At 34.4% G+C, this 23,923-nt stretch overlaps 1 protein-coding gene across 5 annotated transcripts in view; it reads left to right on the top strand.

Moving 5' to 3' along the window:
• Positions 1-23,923, top strand: part of Ptprc (protein tyrosine phosphatase receptor type C) — a 118,409-nt gene that overhangs the window by 83,842 nt on the left and 10,644 nt on the right. For all 5 annotated transcript variants that reach the window (XM_013158022.3, XM_013158021.3, XM_013158020.3 and 2 more), the window contains 14 exons: positions 3,341-3,449; positions 4,094-4,128; positions 5,882-5,991; positions 6,569-6,659; positions 6,750-6,826; positions 11,190-11,226; positions 11,315-11,412; positions 12,922-13,047; positions 13,948-14,105; positions 14,884-15,019; positions 16,740-16,895; positions 20,526-20,616; positions 21,848-21,981; positions 22,874-23,008. In XM_013158022.3, coding sequence (XP_013013476.1) covers positions 3,341-3,449; positions 4,094-4,128; positions 5,882-5,991; positions 6,569-6,659; positions 6,750-6,826; positions 11,190-11,226; positions 11,315-11,412; positions 12,922-13,047; positions 13,948-14,105; positions 14,884-15,019; positions 16,740-16,895; positions 20,526-20,616; positions 21,848-21,981; positions 22,874-23,008 — 1,493 coding nt within the window. The remainder of the gene's footprint in view (positions 1-3,340; positions 3,450-4,093; positions 4,129-5,881; positions 5,992-6,568; positions 6,660-6,749; positions 6,827-11,189; positions 11,227-11,314; positions 11,413-12,921; positions 13,048-13,947; positions 14,106-14,883; positions 15,020-16,739; positions 16,896-20,525; positions 20,617-21,847; positions 21,982-22,873; positions 23,009-23,923) is intronic.

The following is a 23,923-nucleotide window of genomic DNA, read 5'->3' as shown; positions in this document are numbered from 1 at the left end:
TTTTCAAGTTTAAATTAATTTTGACATACATAGAAATGTGAAAATTATAAATATTAGTGGTGTAGCAAGTGATGTTTCAATTTGTGTACATGTGAAACGTGTGTTTACTCATATATTTATCATTTCTTTATGGTTAAAATCTTTTAAAATCATTCGTGTAGCTTTTTGAAAAGTATAGTACATTATTGTATTGTTATCCGCAACCTGTACTGTAGCATCCTGGAACTTGGTACTCCTAAGTGTAACTTAGTATCCAGTGATCAAACTTTGCCCAATCTTCCTGCTCCTTCTCACTCTAGTTTCTCATAGCTACTATTTGCCACTCAATGTCTGTGGTATCAAATTTTTAAAAATTCACTTGGTAGATCATATAGCTTTTGTCTTTGCCTGAGTTGTTTCACTTACATAATGATCTCCAGTTCTATCCATGTTATTAAACAGAATTGCATTCTTATGGAGGAAGAGCATTCTATAGTGTGTACGTATCACTTTGTTTATCCCTTTATCGGTTGATGGTCACTTAAACTTTTCCAGTTTTTGGCTATTCTGAATAATTCTGCAGCAGGCATGGGAGTGCAGGTGTATCCTAGACAGGCTGATTTCATTTCCTTTGGATTGCTGGATCACATGGTAGTTCTGTTTTTAATTTTTGAATAACCTTCATATTAGTTTCCATAATTACTGTGCTACTTTACATTCTCATCTTTAGTATGCAGGAGTTCCTTTTCTTCCATATCTTTGCTGGAATAGTCATATTAATAATACTATTACTGCTGGGGTGCTGTGATAGCTCACTGAGACTTTGATGTGCATTTACCTGATGATTATTGATCTGTTGGCCATTTGTGTGACTTGTAGAAATATCTATTTAGCTCTCTTGCCTATTTTTAATCACACTATCTTTTATTGTATTTTGCTATCAGAAAAAAGTTTTTGTGCTTTTGGAATTCCCTATGTACTATATTCAGTTACCAATCCTTCATTGGATGCATAGCTTGTAAATACTTTCTACCTTTCAGTAGGCTGTCTCTTTGCTTGTTGATTACTTTCCCTGGTGTGTAGATTGCTTGATGTACTCCTATTTTTGCCTTTGTTTCCTGTTTAGGAGTTTTGTCCAAAAAGAAATCCTTGCCCACTCCATTTCTGAAATCTTTTTCCTGTTTTCTTCCCATGGTTTCATCATTTTAGATCTTACATTTAAGTATTTCATCTATTTTAAAATGATTTTGTTATTGGTGAGAGATAGCGGTCTAATTTTATTTTTCTTCTACGTTAGGATATTCAATTCATTCAGCATCTTTTATTGAGAAGACTGTCATTTCTTCAACATTCTTATCTACTCTGTCAAACAACATTGGGGTACGGATGCATGGGTTTACTGTTAGACTATCTGATATTGGTCTAGGTACTTGCATTTATTTCGGTATCATACTCTTTTGACTATACAGTTTGTAGTACAGTTTGAAGTTGGGTAAAATAATGCCACCTCTTTTGTTCTTTTTGTTAAAGATAACTGGTTATCTGGGGATTTCATGACGCATATAAAGGTTAAGATTCTTCTAGTTCTACAAAGATTTTCTTTGGTGTTTTGATAGAGATTGCAGTAAATGTGTAGATTGCTTTTGGTACTGTGGACATTTTAATGATCTTCATTTTTCTAGTCTATGAACATGGGATGTCTTTCATCTTTCGTATTCACGTAATTTTTATATTAATTTATTATAATTCTCATTATAGAGATCCTATACTTTTTGTTATATTTATTTCTAGTTTTCTATAGTTCTTTTTATGTTTTATTTTTGTCCTTTTAGTTTAGTTTTGCTGTGCGGCCCAAGTTGATCTCAAGTGCATAATCCTCCTGCCTGAGACTACCAGTTGTCTGGGATTACAGGTTCCCACCACTGCATCTGGTTTTTAGCTTTTTTTTTTATATTGGGGATCAAAGTCATGAGCTCACACTTGCCAGGCTGGTACTTATGCTGCTGAGCTAAATCCCCAGCTTTTTGTTGTTTTAAAGAAAATTGTTTTCTTGATTTCTATTTTGGATAATTTGCTATTGCATTTGTTTTCATTCTGGTTTCTGAGATATCCTGAGTATCTGGAGAAGTGTTTGGCAGATGACAATACTCAAAATATGGTGAAGCTACAGGGAAGAAGGAATCCTTCTATATTGTTGGTGGGAATGTAAACTAGCACTACCATTATGGAAATCAGTACAGAGTTCTCCAAAACTTAAAACTAGAAATTCCATTTAACCCAGCTGGTCCCTTTCCAGATACTTTTCCAAAAGAGTTAAAGATAGTATATTACAGTGATACAGGAATATCCATGTTTATAGTAACATGATTCATAAAAGCTAAATTTTGAAAGCAGTCATCAAGAGATAAATGGGAAAAATGTGGTGTTTACATATATTGCAGCAAACATTATGTACTGCAAACATGTACTGATAAAAATAAATAAATAAAAATTTTTGTTATTGTTTGGATTAGTGAGCAATTAGGACTTGCTATATTCTAAGCATTGTACTCTTTATTATGAAACAACCTATTTAACCACATTGTAGTAATTAAGGAACGGAGATACAAAGTAAGGACCCTGGCCAAGTTCTCAGTTAAAATGTGGAGTTAGGACTGGAATCTAAACCTCTGGAGCTGAGGTTCTTGAGTTTTTGCTTTATTCTGTTGCATTTTCACTGCATATAATGCCAAATATAATATACTAATTCAGGGCAAGGGCATTTATAATACAAACCCTTTTCTCAGCCCTTTCCAAAGCAAACTATGTGATTTCACATTAAGCTTTAGAGAAAATATAACTCAGAGCAAGTCTTTACTATCAAATGACATATTTTTTGTCTCTTGGTTAATTGATTTCATACCTCAAGGAGCTTGCAAGAGGGTTTATCTTTGTGGGTCAGAAGGCTTTCTCAGCTCCCTGGGAGGCAGCTCACTTCTGCATACAAAGTTAAACAACATGCTTTTTTCCCTGAAAATCAGAATGGCTGGATTACTTACTTGATCCTTTTTAAATAGAGTGACAGGAAGAATTAAATCTAAATGATAGTATTTCATAAAACAACATTACTTAATGGAGGACAGGAACCTGATCTCTTGTTTTCTACTTATTATCTTCAAATAGAAATGTTATGTGTTGTGAATAATATAACCAAAATCATAAAAAAGAATTTATTGTATTTAGTCTTATTCTGAAGTTATTATTTTGGAAAAATGAATAGAAATTAAAGTATTAAACTGAAACATCTTTAAAAGTGATTATTCAGTCAAACAAAATACATGATATCATGAGCTTTCCTCATGTATTATTTTTTAATTTCTAGATAATTCCAAAGCACTGATTGCATTTCTGGTATTTCTGATTATTGTGACATCGGTGGCTCTGCTTGTGGTTCTCTATAAAATATATGATCTGCACAAGAAAAGATCCAGGTAAGAATTGATCTGGGTATAACACACAATATAGTTATTATGTGAAGACTCATATTTATAATGCAAGGAGGGAACCACTTCAATCCATGAGAGGAGGATGGCACAAGGTCCATTTGAGAATTGAACTTGGATTGAGGATCTTTATTATGGTGGTTATGGTTTATGTTAAATGTTCACATTTTTTACATTTGCTGATAGCATTTGACTTGTTTTACTAAAGACGGATGAAAACAACGTGACCATCGCTTAAGTACAAAGTGGGTGAAGATGTTCTGGGAATGGTAAAAACAAAAGAAAAGAGGGCATTTCTGGGGAGGTGCACTTAGTTCTTTGGTCAGGAAGAGCTACACTTTTGTAAACAAGGAAGATTGAAACCTAGTTCAGTTACTTATGAGGTTAGCTCAGCAGATCGCATCCTCAGTGGATTTTCTTCTCTCTTTTTCCTTTACCTCCAATCATTTTCTTACCTTGCTGCCTTTCCTTTCTTTTTTGCTCTCTTCTCCTATTTTTTCATTTATCCACTTTTCTCCATTATTCCTTCCTTCAATACATCCATTTAATCAAATTAACTCAATTAAATGTAATGACAACTGAACTCAATGTTTCTTAAGAATGTAGAAATTTGTATTTTTTATTTTTTGTAGCAATTTAGATGAACAACAGGAACTTGTTGAAAGAGGTAAGTATGCATATTTTATTTACTGATGAATATCCCCTCTCCTTCATTTGAGTTTACTTATTTGTTTAAAAGGAACTGGACTTTTAAAGTTAACCTGGACTTCTTCCTTTGCCGTCACAATGATGAAAATTAAATTCATTTATCCAACAAGCAATCATCTGTGAAGTTCTTCTCATGTGCCAAATACTGCCCAACAAACTAAGAAATACAATGACCACCAAGACTCTCCTCTTAAGGAAGCTAGGAATGAATAGAGGAAGATAGACTGGCAAATTAGGTAGTAATTTATAAAGATCATAATAATTGAACATGTCTAGTTTTGCACAGAGATAGAACACTGACTTTGAGAAGGATGTAAGTCAGATCTGCTATATTTTGGGGGACATTAGACCAGATGAAGAATGAGAGAGGGAAGAGCAGAATGCCAGTCAGTCAAAGGGATGAGGAAGTAGTAAGTGTCCTCAGGTCCTTACTGTGTGGGATGGTGGCTGTTTCCCTGTGGGCACACTTGTGGACTGGACAAAGGACAGCAGTTTGACTTCATAGAGAAAAACAAATTGCTGATTTTATAAAGGAGGTTTTGTTAAATAAGGTTTATAATGATTAATCTTACTGACCTTCTGTTACACAAGATAAGCAGAATTCAGAACACTATTAGCTTATATTTGAAGGGACTTCCTTTGTGATAACAGGTACCCATTTATGTATGGAATCACTGAAGTCCTTTTTTGACTTTATTTTCCTTTGAAGAATGTATTACTACTTGACACATTTCACATGTTTCTTGATTGTCCTCTTGCAATGGGCATGTATGCTTTGGGGGGACAGGGAGCTTTTTCTTATACACTCACTGGTCTATCCCCAGTATTAGGTGGGTGTATGGAATTCAGTACCCATCAATAAAGAGATAAATAAGAAGAAATAAATTATCAAGTCTTGCTAAAATGAGGGAAAAATGAAAAACAAGGGAGTCACAAGCACCTGAGCAGAGGAGGAAAATTCACTTCAATAAGTCAAGGCTGGTTGGAGAGGATCAATATGTTTTATTTCAAAATTGATACTGATTGCACATTGCAGTGCGTTAGAATTTACTCAGTAAACCCCCTGAAATTCTGCAATGTGTCCTCAGTTCAGAATGAATAAATCATGGGGCTCTCTTGAAACACAAAGAAGCTACAATGCTTAGTCAGTTTGATAATTTTGATTAGATAGAAAGTTTCCAGTGACAATCAGATAAACGTGCCACCCTCACACACAAATGTCTATTTTTTCATAAATTGTTAATTAACATGAATACTGAAAGAAATGCTACCAAGAGGACAGTGAAGCAGGAGAAAGACACTTTTTACATATATGATACCTTATTTTAAAAAATTCTTTTGCTACTTTTATTTACTAGTTATATACACAGTATTGTACTTGATGGTTACAATGCATTTTTACTATATAGAAACTTATTTGACAAACATATATATTTTATATTCTGGAGGCACAACAAATGAATGCAACTTGCTTCACAGATGATCAAATTAAGCTTACTTCATAAAGGAACAGTAAAAAGTCCAGAAGAAGCATGAAGTACAATAAAATTGAAGTAACTGATTTATAGATGAATATTTCTATGTAAGAATTCCCAGGTAGAATATTAGGGAGAATAAAAGAAACTGAGGATTAGGTCCAAGTTTAGTGAAATTTGTGTGCACATGAAAAAGACAGACTGAACCACAGTCCCGAGTCACTTATTTCTTTGCAGATGAGGAAAGACAGCTGATGAATGTGGAGCCGATTCATGCAGACGTCTTGTTGGAAACCTATAAGAGAAAAATTGCAGATGAAGGTCGACTTTTCCTGGCTGAATTCCAGGTATGTGTCATTCTTCATACAGGATGAAAAATTCTACTCTTTGGTCAAGAGAACTCCACTTTAAATGTATCTTTATGACCATTTGCCTTTATAATTTAGCCAAAATAATACTATAGTATAAGTAAGTCAGATATTATTAGCAGCTATTCATAGGCCAGAGGAGACAAAGGATGATAGGTTCATCGTATAAAAGCTAGTAAATATTTTAGAATAAAGATTTATTATATCATTATCAAGTATAAAGTTATGTCACAAAAGCTACTTGGTTAAGTTTGTACTCGTACTCAAGTAATTATCCAAGCATCAGTTTTAGATGAATTTTAAGGTTGCACAACATCTGATTTTAAACTTTTTTCATGATATTTGTCCTGAAAATAATCCATTATAATTATTAAGAAAATGATATTTGTACACCATCTTAATAATGTTGATTTCAATAACTACATAGAAGTAGTTTAATCAGTATAAAGAGAATGTTTTACAGGATGACTCATTTGCTGAAAATGATGATTGCTAAAAGAAAACTATTTTTCCAGAATCTGCTGTAGCCGAAAGCATGTTTCTTTGTGTCTTTCAGAGCATTCCACGGGTGTTCAGTAAGTTTTCTATCAAGGATGCTCGAAAATCTTTTAACCAAAATAAAAACCGCTATGTTGACATTCTTCCTTGTAAGTATTTTTGAAGGTTTGAATTTCTGTATATTTAGACTATTTGACTGCTCATTGTTTCACTTATTTGTTTTTATTTTTCTTAAATAGATGACTACAACCGTGTCGAACTCTCTGAAATAAATGGAGAAGCAGGGTCAACCTACATAAATGCTAGCTACATTGATGTGAGTAAAAATGCCAAATTATTTCATATCTTCTTATTTCATTGGTAATTTGGACTTTTTTTTATCCATGCATTCCGTTTAGTTCCTTTTGGCCTTTGTAAAGTTTTACAAATATACTAAAATAGTATAACAGTAGTCGTTATGTGCCTGTCAGTGCTATGTGAAATACAAGACTTTTGTGTGTGTGCAAAAATAGATTAGACTAAAACTTCCCACACATTGGCACATGTAATATGTTGAAACTGGACAAAATGGTGGATCTATGTGTCCCATAGTAACCCCACGTCACATGCACATATACTAGCCTCACTGTGTAAGTGCTGATTTAGAGGCTCGGCCTAATAAATTGTATCATCCTTCATCATGCAGTTAATAAAGGTTTGATCTAGGTTTCATCTCAGGTCTGTCTAACTCCAATCAAACTTCAGTTAACACTCCCTTGCAACAGTGACCATCTTCACTGGCAGCACAATGCATTTATCCAAAAGTGAAAATACTTGCCTGGGATATTGGACCAAAATTTTAAGATTTTTACCATTGTTAAATAAGTAGTGCTTCACAAGAATTAAATTTTGATACAATATAAAAGCATACACGGACTTTTAAAATATCTTCTCATGCAATCTACCATTTGTTTGGTGTCTCCACCTACCAAAGGAATAAGTTTTATCTTAGCTTATTTCTCTAGCTAGTTTCTTTATGCATACATAAACAAGAAAAGAGCAACATTTGTTAACACAATATTCACACTGCTCTGTATCTTGCTACACACTCATATACTATACATATATATGCTATATACACTATATGGCTATACATGTATATATGTGTGTATATATATAGATGTCTTAGTTCATGAACTTGATTTTTTCCATGATTCTGGTCCAAAACTGAGTTGGAACGAGAACCAAATTGAATTTGATGGTTAGATGCAATGGTGTCCTTATAAGAAAATTTAACTTGGTTTTCTTCCAGTTCAGTTTGTGACCAGAATTGTGAAGACAATTGAGTTTGTGTACTGAGGTAGCATTATCTATATCTATATCTCCATACTATAATATCTATCTATCTATCTATCTATCTATCTATCTATCTATCTATCATCTATCTATCCTGTTTTCTTTATTGTTATCTACTGCTATTTCATCTGTGTCTATATATTGTATCATTAAAGAACAGGAATCAGCAAATGTTTACTATATGAGGCAAGATAGTAAATATTTTTCACTTTATGCACCTATCATTTTTGTCATCTTTGATTATTTCACTCTATCTTGAATGGACAAGCTTCCATTGATACAACCTGTAATGTGACTAAGTTACAAAACTTGGTTACAAATGAAGCTATACTTGATTTAGTCTGTGGGCCATAGACTGCTAATCCTGGTCCTGCAACATTTTTATATCTTTGCATTTTTATAGTCTAACTGCATTTAGGTTTATCCCTTTCTAATTAATGAACATTAAATGTGGTTTCTAAACTTCTATTACCAAAAATGTTAAGAATGAAACATTTTGACTCATTTTTCTGCAATGATTTGCAATATATCCATAGGTTAATTTTCTAAAAAATGGAACTGAAGGGACAAAGACCATACACATTTGTAATTTTTAAAAATTTCAAATGGTCCTTCAACTGGGGACTGCATCAATTCTCAGTCAACCAATGACATATGAAAGTGTTTATTTCCACACAGCTTTGCCAAGTGAATGTGTTATCAAAATACTCCTTTGACAATTAAATAGTGGAAAAAGTATTTGTTATGCTATTATATGTTAATTTGTTTGTTTGTTTTGGTACCAGAGATCAAACTCACAACCTTGTGCTTGCCAGGCAAGCGCTTATGCTGCTAAGCTAAATCCCTGGCCCATAATTTGTAAAATAGTCTTCAAATTTTTCTCAAAGAAAAAACAATTGAAATTGAAACTTTTTTGTCATCTTCATCGTTGTTGATCTACTCAAACCTATACAGTTTCAGTGAATTACAGTCAAATTTCACTTTATAATTTTTATTTCCACAGTGTAGTAGACTCTTAGTCTGATACAACAAAGGATCACAAGCTTGTTAGCTTAAAACAACACAAAATTATTTTATCACAGTTATAGAGATCAGAAAAATGGAATTAAGGTTTGGCAAAGCCAGGCTCCCTCTTAAGGTGCAAGAAAAATCCTTCTTTGTCTTTTCCTAGCTTCCTGGTGCTCCTGATAATCCTCAGTGTCTCTTACTCATGTGTGAGTCACTCCAAACTCACTTCCCTCACATGACCCACTTCTCTATGTGTCTCTGACTGTGTCTTAGTATCTCTATTCTTTCCTCTCTAAGGTCACAGTCATCGAATTCAGGACCCACCTTCATTCAGTATGACATCATTTTAAACCTTACCACCGACAAAGACACTACTTCCAAATAAGGGCACATTCTGAGGCCCTGGGTAGACATGTATTTCACTCACTTATGTAAAGTTGTAGAATAATTTAGAAATGGTTTCTGGTTGCATCACTCTAAACCATCTTCAACATCTTTGTATTAATTGTTAATAAAGTTCCTTTTAGAGACATCTAATGATTTTTCAAGGCTAATTATTAACATCAATGATTATGGTAACTTTTACAATGATTTATCACGCATTAGTCATCACTTTTAGTGTTTTACATGTGTATTAATTCAGTGAAATCTCATTCTAACTCTATGAGGTATTCGAGTTTTGCTAGTAGAATCATAGCGATGATTTTACCACTAAGCATTCTGATACTACAGCTAGCCATTTAAAGCTTGTCTCCCATCAACTCCTAACATACAACACTTTCCTATCCCTGTTTAATACTGTTCTTGGAAATCTAACCTAATGAACAAATATATTTTCCCATGACCTGTGCTTATGAACTCTATAAAGCAATGTTTTATTTCATTACCTTTCTACGTATTATGTATACATACATCATACATACATGTAAGTCTTTTCATCAGTGATAGCCAATATTTGCAAACACAATGTCATAGTCCAAAAACCAATTACTACAGTAGTTCTGGGTCAAAACCTTAAAATCTATTGTAACTTGTTCTGTTAGGTGACCTCCGTAGGTCTACATAATTAGTACTGATCAAGATTATTTTAATGTGTGGTGTCTTTTCCAAAAGGTAATTTGTTCTTCAAAGTAAAGTAAATATGAGCAGATCTGCTAATGTTGGAAGTTTTTCAAGAATTTAGATCAGTGATGGCAAATCTTTTAGAGCTTTCAAGGATACAAACAGCCCCCTGTAGCATATGTGTTATAGGTTTACCAGGTCCTATTTTAGATAATCTCTTAAAAAACATGACCTACATTTTCTGTTTAAATGCATATGGTATGTATCAGATCAGATTATAATTATCTTTCAACAGAGCTCGGAGCCCTGGAAAGCATGAATCTTTGGGTTTTAAATAGCTGCGTGGCATATTGTAGCCATTCAAGTACTTGTTGGATCCATGCATGTGATTAATACTGGGTTGTGACTAAGTTACTAAAATTAAAAAGGAACTCTTGAAGCTCATGTGCAAAATTTGATTCAGAGGAATAATTCCTTCCTTTCTCTGGAGCTTTTCTTATCACTGTAGTAATTTTAAAGAGTAGAAGATAATTTTGGGGAAAAATTAGCATAGTTTGCCTTCTTCTGTATTCCTCCATTATCTTAGTAACAAAAGCAAAGAAAGCAGACATTGTAGGTAATGAAATGAAAATTATTGTATCACTGAACTAGGATGACATAAAAGCACTGTAGGGAATGAGCGTTAATTTCTATTCTGTTCCAACAGAAGATAGGTGGAAGGGCAAGTGTGATTGCAGGGAATTCACTGAAAGAAATGGAGTAAAAAACCTACAAGACGGATAAGAAGGCAGTGGTGACTGCCCTGCAAGGATTGACAGGCTATAACTATAGAAACATCAAGATTAACCTTGTAAATTGTTATGTCATCCCAAATAAGAAGTCTAGTTGTTAAAATTGTTTGGAATAGACATCAAACATATACTAACATCATGAACATTGCTCACAAATGCTATCATATTTGGTGCAATCAATGCCTAGTTGCAAATTTTAAAAATTCTCTTAAGAATTAGAATTATCATTTCTTATGCCTGTATCTTATAATCTGAGCAACTACTTTGAAGACAACAGTATGCATATATTTACCATTTTTAATTTCTTATTATTTTGTTTTGAAATTCTGTATCTTTTTTTCATTTTAAAATTTAAAAAAATTCGCAGAGAAATTTGCAACCAAGAAATGACATATCTAAAGCAATTTCTAAATCACAATTCTGCATATAAATGATCAACTGAGTATTCAGTAAATGACACACTTTTGTGTATGTTTTCAATAGGGTTTCAAAGAACCCAGGAAATATATTGCTGCACAAGGTAATTTACTTGAGTTCAATATTATTTTTAAAAAAATATTTAGAGCATTGTAAGAAATAGTTCTTAAATGACAAATTTTCCCTCTTAGGACCCAGGGATGAAACTGTTGATGACTTCTGGAGGATGATTTGGGAACAGAAAGCCACAGTCATTGTCATGGTCACTAGATGTGAAGAAGGAAACAGGGTAGGAACAGAGAATTTTTACTGGACAGAGGCTGGTGTCAGGAGGAAGGAGTGCTGAATGAATTTCTAAAAGCTGCTGCTATGTGCTTGATGACTAAAATATTTATCTATTTTAATCGGTGATAAAATTTAATTTAAAATTTCATAGATGTATAAAAGATGTGTACATATATAAATATATGCCTATAGATAAATTACTTAAATACCTGAAAATTGCTTGGCTTTTTTTCAGTGATGTCAGAAAATCCACTTTTAGGGCCAAGGATATATAGCTCAGTGGCATAAGTGCCTGCCTGGCAAGCACAGGTCCTGAGTTCAATACCTGATATGAACAAACAAACAACAAAAGGAAATCTATTTTTTTTTTTTACTTTTTTAGTACATCTTTGAAGTGCATAATGATTGCATTCACTGTGGATAATTGACACATATACATAGCACATTTTCATTCTTATTTTCTCCTTCCATCTATCCACCTCTCTTTATTTTTCTAGCATCAGCTTCATGTGTTTATCTTATAAAGCTTTTTACAGTTAATTATTACATATATTTTATGGTTATCTGACTAACAGGCCAAAGATTTTATGAATATGTAAGGCAGTTATACTAACTGAAGGTAAATTTTTAGCTATGTGGTCTGCCCTGGGTTACAATACTTTTTTTTTCCTATTATCTGTCTTTTATATTTTGTTTATATTGTTTTTCATACAGAAGACACCATGTGATATTTAAGCTTGTGTGTCTGAGTTACTTCACTTGTTATGGTCTCAAGGTGCATTCAATTTCCTACAAATGACACAAGTTTATTTTCCTTATGGCAGAGTAGTTCTCCATTGTATATAAATACCATGTTTGGTCTATCTGTCCGTCTATTGATGGACATATAGGCTGCTTCCAAAATTTAGCTATTATGAATTGCACTACTATAAACATAAGTATGCATACATTACTGTGGCATGATGTCTTTAATTCTTTTGGGAAGATACTGTACTTAGAAGGAGAGTAGCTGGATCAAATGAATCTCAACTTTTGGGTTGGCTTTAATTTGGTTGTTGTTTTATTCCAGTATTGTTTTTGTCCAGTGCATTGGAATGTGCTAATTTCACAAGTACATGTGAATACTTAGAACAAAGTTGACCTTGGACAGGCAGGTGGTAACTCATTTAATGCGACTTGAGCAAGAGTAAACGCCTCTCCATCTCCCAACCTGAAAGAGGGCATGAGGTATCACCTCCTGTTTGCGGCCCACTGAGCTTGCTCTGTTTACTATGCTGCTGAGCTTGGGAAGGGCATCCTGCTTGCAAGTAGCTTGAAGGGAATCGTTCAGGACTTGTCAGTGGGAAACAGTACATTTCAAGCAACACAACCTCAAGTGTAATTGTGCTTAATGAGGACTACGTTTTGAGAATTTTAGATGAATAGAAGTTTAGGTTTTTGTTTTTTCAAAGTGCATAGTAAAAACTATTTAAATGTAAAATCAGATTCATTGGTGACTTTTTAAAAATCCTAGAACAAGTGTGCAGAATACTGGCCCTCAATGGAAGAAGGCACTCGGGCTTATGGAGATGTTATTGTAAAGATCAATGAGCACAAAAGATGCCCAGATTATATCATCCAGAAAATGAACATTACAAATGTGAGTCTCTTTTATTATGAAATCTTTTATTTTTTCAATAAAAATGTATGTAGAATATTGCGTGTGAGAAATTGGAATATATATGTGGCTATAATTATCAATGATTTTTAAGAGGAAGAGTACTTCAGAACCAGGACATGATCTGTCAGGGTCAAATTTACATCATGCTTACGTCTGTCATATCAAAAATGTCTAATATGCTCAGCTTTGAGGCAGTAGAGAAGAGGGTTCCATTAAATATGTTAAGTGGTTAAATTATTAAATGAATAAACAAAGTCTAAGGAGACTGTTTTTAATCAACTCTGCTATTTCCTATTGGAAAGTTACAAGCAGAATAATGTTTTTTCTTTTTTAAAAATGTTCTTTTTAAAGTTATCAATTCTACTATGTGAAGGCCTAATTAATACAATGTTAACCTCATAGTTAATCTAACTTTTTGCATGTAAGGAAGTTTACCAAGCAGAATAATTTTAAACAGCAGTGATAGTGACCTTTAGTTGACATATTTTTTGCGAATATACTCAGCCCCGCATCTGTCACTCATACCCCCCTTTTTTGAAGTGCATTTATTTTTCGTCTTTTGCAGTGTGAAAGTTGCTAGGAGTTTCTGCTATATGTACTTTATGTTGAACTGCTGGGAAGTTAGGGCTTGCTGAGCAACACATGAAAGTCTTGTATGATTTCTAAACCAGTTATCTACTGGAAAGGAAACTGTAATCAGGGCTGGAGTAACATGCAGCATGCACGAAGAAAGACTCTTGGGAGCAGTTTACGTTTGGATGAGCAATTTTTTTTTTTTTTTTTTTTTTTACTGATTTTCCCTGCTGCTTATTTATAGTATGTAGTTTGCTAGGAAAAAAAAAAATAGACTTCCTATATTCAATATTATCTCCTCTCTAGAAAAAAGAAAAAGGGACTGGGAGAGTGGTGACTCACATTCAGTTTATAAGCTGGCCAGACCACGGGGTACCTGAAGACTCTCACCTGCTTCTCAAACTGAGGAGGAGAGTGAACACCTTCAGCAACTTCTTCAGCGGCCCCATCGTGGTGCACTGCAGGTAAAGATGAGCTCCTAAGAGTACTTGGACTAAAGCGGATTTGGAAAGCTACATATCATGTGGTTTCACTTAAATGAGAAACTCGCAATATAAGTAAATTAGAGAAAACAATAAAGGAGAAATGGCAAGAACATGGGAGAGCAACTTTCTGTAGTAGAGGAATGAGAAGAAGGGAGACTGGGGGAGGGAGGAGGTAGAAAATGACCAACATATGGTACAATCTATACATGTGTATCATGTGTATCTATGCCAGTTCTTCAAAACAAATGTAACTATTATGTGCCATCAACATCTACCGTTAAAATTAATAGAACACAAGGCTGGGACAGCAGGCACACATCCTTCTACCTGGCTGGAGGTGGCCATAGTTCCAGTAAGCTGGGAGGCCGAGGCACGAGGGAGGATCACATGTACAGCCTAGAAGGGGCACCTTAGCAGCTCAGTGGGACTCTAAATAAGACCTGGCCAGGGATACAGCTCAGTATAAAGTCTCTGGCTTCAGGCACAGTGTAGAACAGAGGGGAAGAGAGGAGAGAGGAAGGAAGTAGGAAAGCCAAGCCTCCCCTTTCGCAATTTCAGTTTTGGGAAGCATTTTACTAGTAGAAATATGTTTTTTTTTAAAACAGTTTTTATTGTAAATTGGCACTTTATCAATTTATACATTCATGGAGTGCAGAGTAACATTAAGAGAAGCTTGCCTTCCTAACTTTGCTCACCCTTGATCACTCTTCTCTCGCTTGCCCTGCTCATGGCTCGGCTCATTTGTCTGTTTCCGCAGCGCCGGTGTGGGGCGCACAGGCACTTACATTGGAATCGACGCCATGCTGGAAGGCCTGGAAGCAGAGGGCAAGGTGGACGTGTACGGCTACGTCGTCAAGCTCAGGCGGCAGAGATGCCTCATGGTGCAAGTGGAGGCACGTTCCAGCTTTTAAAGATTAGGCTCACTTTTGGTCTGGGACTTAAATCTTTTGGGGACAGTAGTAAAGATTCAAAAGAAATCTAAATTCTTCATATCCTCAATTGCATGAAAGTAACTTTACTTCAATTTCTTGAAAATAGAAATGGAATAACACCTGCGTTACACATTAGTGTCTAAAAGTATTGTGGATGGAATATAACCATAAAATGTATTTAAGGTTTTTTTTCTTTGTTTTTTTTTTTTTTTAAATGGGTAATGAACTCACGACCTTGTGCTTGCCAGCAGACACTTATGCCACTGAGCTAAATCCCAGGCTCCCATGAAATATATTTTAAAAAATGAAATATCATCTACAAACATAAGACTGGGAAAATAATAACACTGAAAGCACATTTGCCAACATGTCATAAAATTAAAATTGAGGATACACAATTAGATAGTAGCCGGGTGACTAGTTTTTAGAGCTAGATTTCTGAGACTCGAATCCTGTGTCTTAAATCTTGACTGTATGTATCTCTGGACAGATCTGTAATCTTTCTGTAAGTCAGTTGAGTCATCTGCAAGTTAGAGATAAAGTAAGATGTACTTAACAGGTTTATAACAAAAAGGAAATAAAAGTGAGGCACTTGACAGGTTTGTGACACATGCAATGAGTCTGGTAATGGTAAGTGACAGTTATTATTGGAAATGTCTGTAATTGACCCAGTAAGAGGACACATATGTATTTACTCAAGTGAAGCACTTGTAAATGTGCATAACTGGAAACAGGTGCAAACGTGTTCCTTGTTTGCAGCATCGTTAGCCCAGCAAGGAATTGGAAACACTCTAAATATATACCAGTAGGGGGAGGACAGAGCAGAATGCAGACAAATGGACTGCGTGTGATGAAGGCCATGCCGCAGTTGAAAGGAATGACCTTGGTCTGTATCTATCTGTGCAGTTTGATGCTCGGATACAAACAAGGAGTCTGTAAAGTAAGCAAACGGAGCATACAGGATATGATGCGTTAATCTTCACAACAACTCAAAGTAGCGCATAATGCTTATATGCTTGTAGATTACAGATATTAGTATGAAAGCATACAAATAGATTAAAGTAGGAAATAAAGAGCCTTTCTGAGGAAAATATAAAATAGAATAGAAGGATACAGCCAAACTCGGGTAACTAGAGGCAGTAAAGAGGCTCATCAAAAATAGGCTATTTCCTAAAAAATACTGTATTCAGATATGTTACAGTAAAAAGATAAAAGATAGTAAATTTGAGTTGGCATTCAAGATTTTCTTAAATAAGTTGCTCTATTTTTAAAAGTTCTACAAAACTTTCAAAATGTAGAATATCAACTTGTTTTTTTCTGATCTACAGTGAATTTTATTACAGGTATCATATTATTAATTTTACTTACAAATCTACTTACAATAACAGTTACTGAGGAGGGTATATATATATATTTTTAAATTTAGGCATAAGATAACAGATATGCAATAAATAATGGATACTTTATTTGGAAAACTATTTTTTCCTAGAAAAAATGGAAATGGAATTTTTACACATTTTAGAAAACTTGTATAAGCCAACATGTAAAATATTTACATGTTATGGTTATCAATCCTTTTTTTCCTAAAAAAATTGTTCCCAAATGAGGGAATGCATATTTTAATTAAATGTAACCTAAGGAACACTATGTTAATTGTCCGTAGTTTTCTTTGATATCTTAGGCGCAGTATATCCTGATCCATCAGGCATTAGTGGAATATAACCAGTTTGGAGAAACAGAAGTGAGTTTGGCTGACTTAAATGCACATTCATATCTACATAACATGAAGAAAAGAGACCCACCCAGTGAGCCATCTCCACTAGAGGCTGAATTCCAGGTAATGATACCAGTAGCAATAAACAATATGCACAGTAAGTTATATACTAAGTGCTGTTTTTTAGGTGTTTTCTGGGCACATGGTATAGTTCTTGCATCTGGTCCTCACCATGACCGAGGGAGCTCAAATGAGGAATCCAAGACAGAGAGTTGAGAAAAAGGCCTGAATCTTCACTGCTATTATGTAGAAAACTTCCTTATGTCCAGAAGTCTGATTCTACTGCTAACACTTTTAACCCTTCTTCATTAAGCTGGTATAAAATAAACTGTCAAAATAATAGTCTATAGCCATGAAATTGGTCTGCCACAGGCAATGTCGCATCTCACCTTTAAAAACTGCATCTGGTTCTAGTTTATAAAGGAAATAATTAGAGGAGTTTATGACTTCTTAGGAAGTTGAACTGGCTGGAGTTGGCAGACAGAAAGTAAAAGATAATAATGTGTGTCCTAACCTATTTATTAGGCAATTATTCTGACAGTTAACTGAAGATGTAGTTCATCATGATTTCAGAGAGTTGGCATAACTATCCTTACATTGTGAAGTTGTCAGGTTTTGTAATTTTTCTCTTATCACAATAAACTATGATTTCCAGTTTATCGAGTCTTTCTATAAACTGCCAGACTGGTCAGTTCAGAGAGTTTCACAAGACCAGGAATGCACTTTTAATTAGATGCATAACCATTTAATGTTCAGGATCAAAGTGGAGCTGAGGAGGGGGATGGAGGTGGAGAGAGCCATAATCACCGGCAACTCAATCTTCCAGAAAACCTGCACTTACAAACAGAAGAACTGGCAAGGGCAGGGTAGTCTTAAACAGGAGAGTATTTCACTGCTTTTTTTCCCCTTTTGGTCTTTTAGCTGATAATTTTTACTATAATCAGTACACAGACCTTCCAAAAGCTACATTTGCACATACACTATTTAGTGATGATTACATACTGAAGGTTAGTATTCACATGGTCGCTTGAAAGAGAGATATTTTTCACTAAACAAATGGGATGAAGTTACTGCTGTACCAAGTACAATTCTAGGTACAAGAGATAAAATGATTTTCAGGTGGACGTGGCTTACATTATGAGGAGTGTCATGCAAAGCCCAAGTAGTGCTCAACTATTATGGAAGCAGTGACATTTTCCATCTAAACAGACGAGATTATGGAAAGTGAAGATTAGTTAGTAAATTCGGTGATGGGAACCTAAAGTAGTTTTTTCTTGATTGCCTTCCTAAAAAAATGTATTTTAAAAAATTAATATACTGTTATGCATATTTCAATGTATGTATAAAATGTGCAGTGATCAGATCAGGATAACTGGCATAACTATCTCAACCCTGATTACCTTTCATTTTTCAAAAAAAACCCAGGCAAGATCATCAATTAAGAGTTGAATGGTTCTGGATTGAGTAGGGCAAAGCAGAGCATAAAGTTAAGGAAAGGGAGAATATGAATAGCCTCCTCAAAGCAGGAAATCATTTAAGTTGCCAGAAATTATTCCTTGATAATTTGAAATTTATGATTATGAATTTAAAAATGATCACTTCATTGAATAGATTCTTTTTTAACAGCCACATTTAGCTCTCTGAGGAGAGAGCTTGTTCATGTAGATGGTTGAGTTAATCCCACCTACACTGAAAACTGACCAGGTGACAGTATGGAGGGGAAGGAGTGGGCAATGTTCATACATGATACAGTAGCGGGCAGTACTCCTGCCACATGAAGAGCAGGAGAGAAAGTAGACTAGAATTCTGACTGGCTCATCCTTGTCAAGGTTTGAGGAACAAGAGTGATGACACGCCTTGGCAGGAACGGTGCACAGTTAACCAGGTATCAAGTCAAATGGGGTTGAAGTCATCTCAAAATCAGTGACATCTGACATTTTCACGTGAAGAGCAGTGGCTAAAAGTTGGTCTAGTGTGATGGAAAGAAAATCAGTCATCAGTTTTTTAGAGGATAAAATGAACAAAAATGGATGACAAGTGGAAGCAAGGGACAAAGTGAACACACAACTCTTATGACTGTAAGCTGAATGGAATGAGAGGGGAAAGATGATAAATCAGGCTCTTGGTGTGGCCCTCTAAAGCAAAGCAAAGCAAAAGGACTGTTAGAAGAGGATTAAGACCATGGACACCGGAGGGCAGAGTAGAAGGCTCTGATTAGTGAGATGTCAGAGGCAGGACTGTAGACACCAAGTAAGAATAAAAATGAAGCCAGTGTGATGCACTGACTGGCGTAGACCTGTGATAACAGTTGAAACAAGCAGGAATTAAAGAGTGAAAAATCCTTTCTGTTTCACAGGAAAGTGAACCATGAATTTCATTGTAATCCTGGGTATTGGAAACTAGGGAGCAGCGGCTATTGGGTGACATCTCACAAGAGCACAAAAGGTTGTGGTGTTTACAAAGAAGCTGGTCTTCCATGTGGCTCACGATGGAGATTACATGGCTTAATATTCAGTGAAAACATTTTTTATTCAATTATGCAGCCATAAATGGGATTTAAAATAGGTGTCATATTTAGTATGAAATAAGGCTCCAATACTAAATGTATACATACACATGCTTGCATAATATAAACATTTGTATATAAAATCCTACAGAGTTGTACATGAAGAGCTTTCTCAGAGATAGATAGATAGATAGATAGATAGAGAGGGATCTATAATCCCACTTGAAAGCTTATCCTAAGAACTTCCTCTTCAAAGTCCACAGGAGCTTCAGATACCACCACCTTGGGGATCAATATTTTACATGTGTACCCTTGGGGAACACTCATCCAGACCATAATAGATTGCAAGAGTCCAAGGACAGTGTGGCCCCCTTCTAAAAATTGAGGAATTTAGTTAGACCCAAGTATTAAAAGATCTAGTAAGGAATGAAGCTGGAGGGACAGTCAGGGTATATCCCTAAAGACCTTCCACCCTATATTACTATCTAATGTAATATCTATCTAATGATGGTTTGCTATCTAATGATGGCAAGAAACTTCCGAGGAGCCTAAGATAGATATCTTTTGTTTTGTGTTTTAGAATGTTTAGAGTTAGCAAGACTGAATAGAGACTCTAGTTATGAAATTATTTATATTTTCCAAGTGAAAAATGAAGATAGACTGTGTTAAATAGCAAGAAAGAAATTAAAAGGGTCTGTGATATTCACCAGTAGAAATGATAGACTTTGGTGACTAACTGCCCTGAGCAAGAGGGACAGCAACCTGGAATGACCCCATTTGAAGTATCAAGACTCCCGTTAATTTTGTATCTGCCAAGTTTCTTCCTGTTGACTTAAATTTATTTACCATTAACTTTTCAATATGGGTAATAATTAACATTGGTATAGTACTTTCAGCTTATACAAAAGTAAACCATGCTATTTTGCTATCAAGTAGCTATTAACCACATATTTTATTACCTAACTGTATGCTTTTTGTTTCAACTCACCATTCAGATATATTAAATGTCTAAAAATATTAAGAGGAAAAATTCATATTCAAACTTAAAACTGTGACTAGGAGTGTATACAAATTTTACAAAAGGAATGAAATTTTTTTCTATAGGTAGTATCTTATAACACAACAATAAATTATGCTAATGTGTATTTAGATTTTAGAAGAGTTTTTATTCTATTTTTCTTCCTCAGAGACTTCCATCATATAGAGGCTGGAGGACTCAGCATGTTGGACATCAAGAGGAAAACAAAAAGAAAAACAGAAATTCTAATGTCGTTCCATGTATGCAGTTACCTTTTAAATTTCTTTATGTCAGAAAAAGTTGAGCTCTTTTTTGTATCTGTTTACTATGAGGCGCACACAAATGATCTTGAAGCAGATTTCAACATTTGGTTGACAATAGAAAAGTCAGAAACGTATTGAAATTTTAGTTATAACAAATTATTTGAGCCTCAAGCATTTTCAAAGGACTTTGGGAGATAAACTATGTTCACTGTTTTCTTTGTACTAATTATTTCATAAATGAGTTGTAGGAAAGACAAAATATTTGAATATGAGAAACAAAAGACCAACATTCCCCTTTACTTTTCTTTCATCTTCAGCGTGATTGTCAAATAGCAAGCATAATCTGTTGTCTTTGTGCTTTCTCCTTATCTTTTATATCTGGAAGACTGGAAGTACATGGAAAATATATACTGCCAGTGATCAAATTAACAGATCAAATTATGCACAATTTTCATGACTTAAATTCTATTATTTAATGATATTCATACAATCATATTAAGTACTATGGTAATTTTTTTCAACTGATCATATTAGAATAACATGGATGAAATATAAGCCAAACTAGTAAACTAGACAACCAAATAATTCAAATCAGGGCATGGGTGACCTAGTTAATTTGATTTCTACTGAAGTCCTTATTAATATAGGTAAAGTACAGAATTGATAGTAATGCAGTTAAACAGATCATTTGACCACGTTATTATATATTTAAGATACTGAAGAACAAGGAGAATTTTTGACTGAATAATTTTTGGTTTAAATAATAATCTGTAATTCCTATTTAATAAAGATTATTAATTTAATGTTAATAGGATATAATGAAAAACAAAAGTGTAAGCTATGAATTTTGTAACTTAAAGAGAATGATGCCATTCTATGGAAATCTAAAGTATATGCATCAAGACACATAATCACTTGGAACAGTTTTTAAATATTTGATGTCTTTTGTGACCCTTTTGAGACTTTATTTTGCTTAAATGTCTTAAGTTAATTTGTTGAGTACTGAATTTTAGGTAATATCTCATTGCATTTAGATTAATATTTTCAATTCTGAATTACTTTTTAATTCAGGTCAGTCATGAAATTTCATTACCTTTATTTTTAATTTCTGTGAAGGTACAGGGAATTGAACCACATGAATATGCTAAGCATGTGCTGTACCACAGATCTAATTCCCAGCCCTTATTAGTTTTAAAGAAAGACTAACTACTCATTTATTTTTATATAGATGACTTTAACAGAGTGACACTTAAACATGAATTGGAACTGAGTAAAGAGAGTGAGCATGATTCAGATGAATCATCTGACGATGACAGTGATTCAGAAGAAACAAGCAAATACATCAATGCATCTTTTGTAATGGTGGGTGTTTATATTTCCCCAACTCAGGATACAATAATGTTATTGGTGATTATGTTAGCCTCTTCTCCACTGCTGGAACAAAATATCTGACATGCACAGGGTAAGGAGGAGAGGTTTATTTTGGCTCACACTTTCAGAGAGTTCACTACATGGTTTACCAGTTCCAAAGCAGAAATGGCATATTGGAAGGGTGTGGTGGAGGAAAACTGCTCAACCCCATGTCAGCCAGGGAGCAAAGAAAGCAGGAAAAGCCAGGGTGACAGATAGATATCCTCCAAAGGGATGCACATCCTCTACTAGTAATTTAGCTCTTAACAGCTCATTCAGCCGTGAATTCATCAATAGGCCAATTCAACAATGAGCATCACAGCCCCCAGATTCAATCACCTTCCTAAACCCCATCTGTGACCACATAAAACTTTGGAGACATTTTAGATTTAAATCATAATAGGTATATTTTATGATAAATAGAGCTACAACCATATTTATTTTAAGAGCAAAATTTGACCAAAGACAGATATATAAAAGTTTGTTTTAACTTATATATCAAATTTGTAAAAAATCCAAATGTATGTATTTTTATACTTATAAACTCTTCACTCAGTTCAACTGGATTATTAGGTAAACATTGGTCACATACATTTTAAAAATTAATTTGAAAAGTCAAATAATTTCATGAAATTATTGGGTGTCTTAATCTTGATTCTGTTATTAAGAATTATATGAATAAATATGTGTAGATATTTCTTTTTTCTTAGACATACAAATCTTAATGTATTTGTGCAACAGCACTGATGTCAAATTAAATGATGACTTTTCTCTATAGTTATTTTAAGGAGGTACAGTCCTCTGAGCCGTTAGTAACAAAGTGTCACTTCTATTTTTTTGAAAGAGTTACTGGAAACCGGAAATGATGATTGCTGCTCAAGGACCCCTGGAAGAGACCATTGGTGACTTCTGGCAGATGATATTCCAAAGAAAAGTCAAAGTTATTGTTATGTTGGCAGAACTGAAGCATGGAGACCAGGTTTGCACTTCTGAGAATCTTTTCTAAAATGTTTGTTACAACGTGTCCTTCTCCATTCTTGGATTACTTGCTTGATTGTTCTGTGAGCATCATTTTAATCACTCTGTCACAAAAGTCTCTTTGTTTAATCTGCTGCTTTCCATTCACTTGTTGATCTCTATTATCTTATGTCTAGAGTCTGACATCTCTCAAGCCCCCCCCCCTCCAGTCTCACACACAGTTTTTGGATTATCCAAGATGCAGCAATTCCATTTTGACAACAAACAGCAACTATATCGTTTATTTTTTGACAGTAAAAGTTAAACTCTCTGCCATTTTAAGAAATTTAAAAAAAAATCAAGTCTTGTATATCTGTTCAGTTTCCTCCCATTTTTATGTTTTCCATATTCTCTGTATGGGTAGGTTTATAGATTGAGTTTTAGCACACGATCTTGTACGTAATACCAAACTTCCAAAGACGTTAATAATATTCTTCTTTCTTAATTCACATGTAATATTTGTTGCCATAAAACACACAGAAACATGCACACATATATATGTATGTATAATTATTTTTCCCATTCATTAAAATTTCTCTGGAGGTGAATTATCTACCACTTAGATTTTGGTTTTACTTGGTTTTTCCTAGCAACTACCATGTTATCTGACATATCTTAACATATCTTAAGTTTTATTCAGGGAAAAGTCTCATAAACTTCAATACTGGCCAGTTTTCCATTACTGTGACAAAATATCCACCATATAAAACTTAAAAGAGGAGACGTTTATTTTGGTTTCATGGTTTCAGAGGTTTCTATCCATGCTTGACTAGCTCTCAGGCAGATGCACCATGGCAAAAGCCCAAGGTGGAGGAAGAATGCTAATCTCCAGGCAGCAGAGTAATCAAGAAAGGGGCAGAGAAGAAGATAAAGGGAC

This window comes from Cavia porcellus, unplaced genomic scaffold (assembly GCF_034190915.1).
Source record: "Cavia porcellus strain 051 isolate PalLab524CR breed Dunkin Hartley unplaced genomic scaffold, mCavPor4.1 scaffold_29, whole genome shotgun sequence".
Classification (NCBI taxonomy): Eukaryota; Metazoa; Chordata; class Mammalia; order Rodentia; family Caviidae; genus Cavia; species Cavia porcellus.
This window is presented reverse-complemented; position numbering and strand designations above follow the sequence as displayed.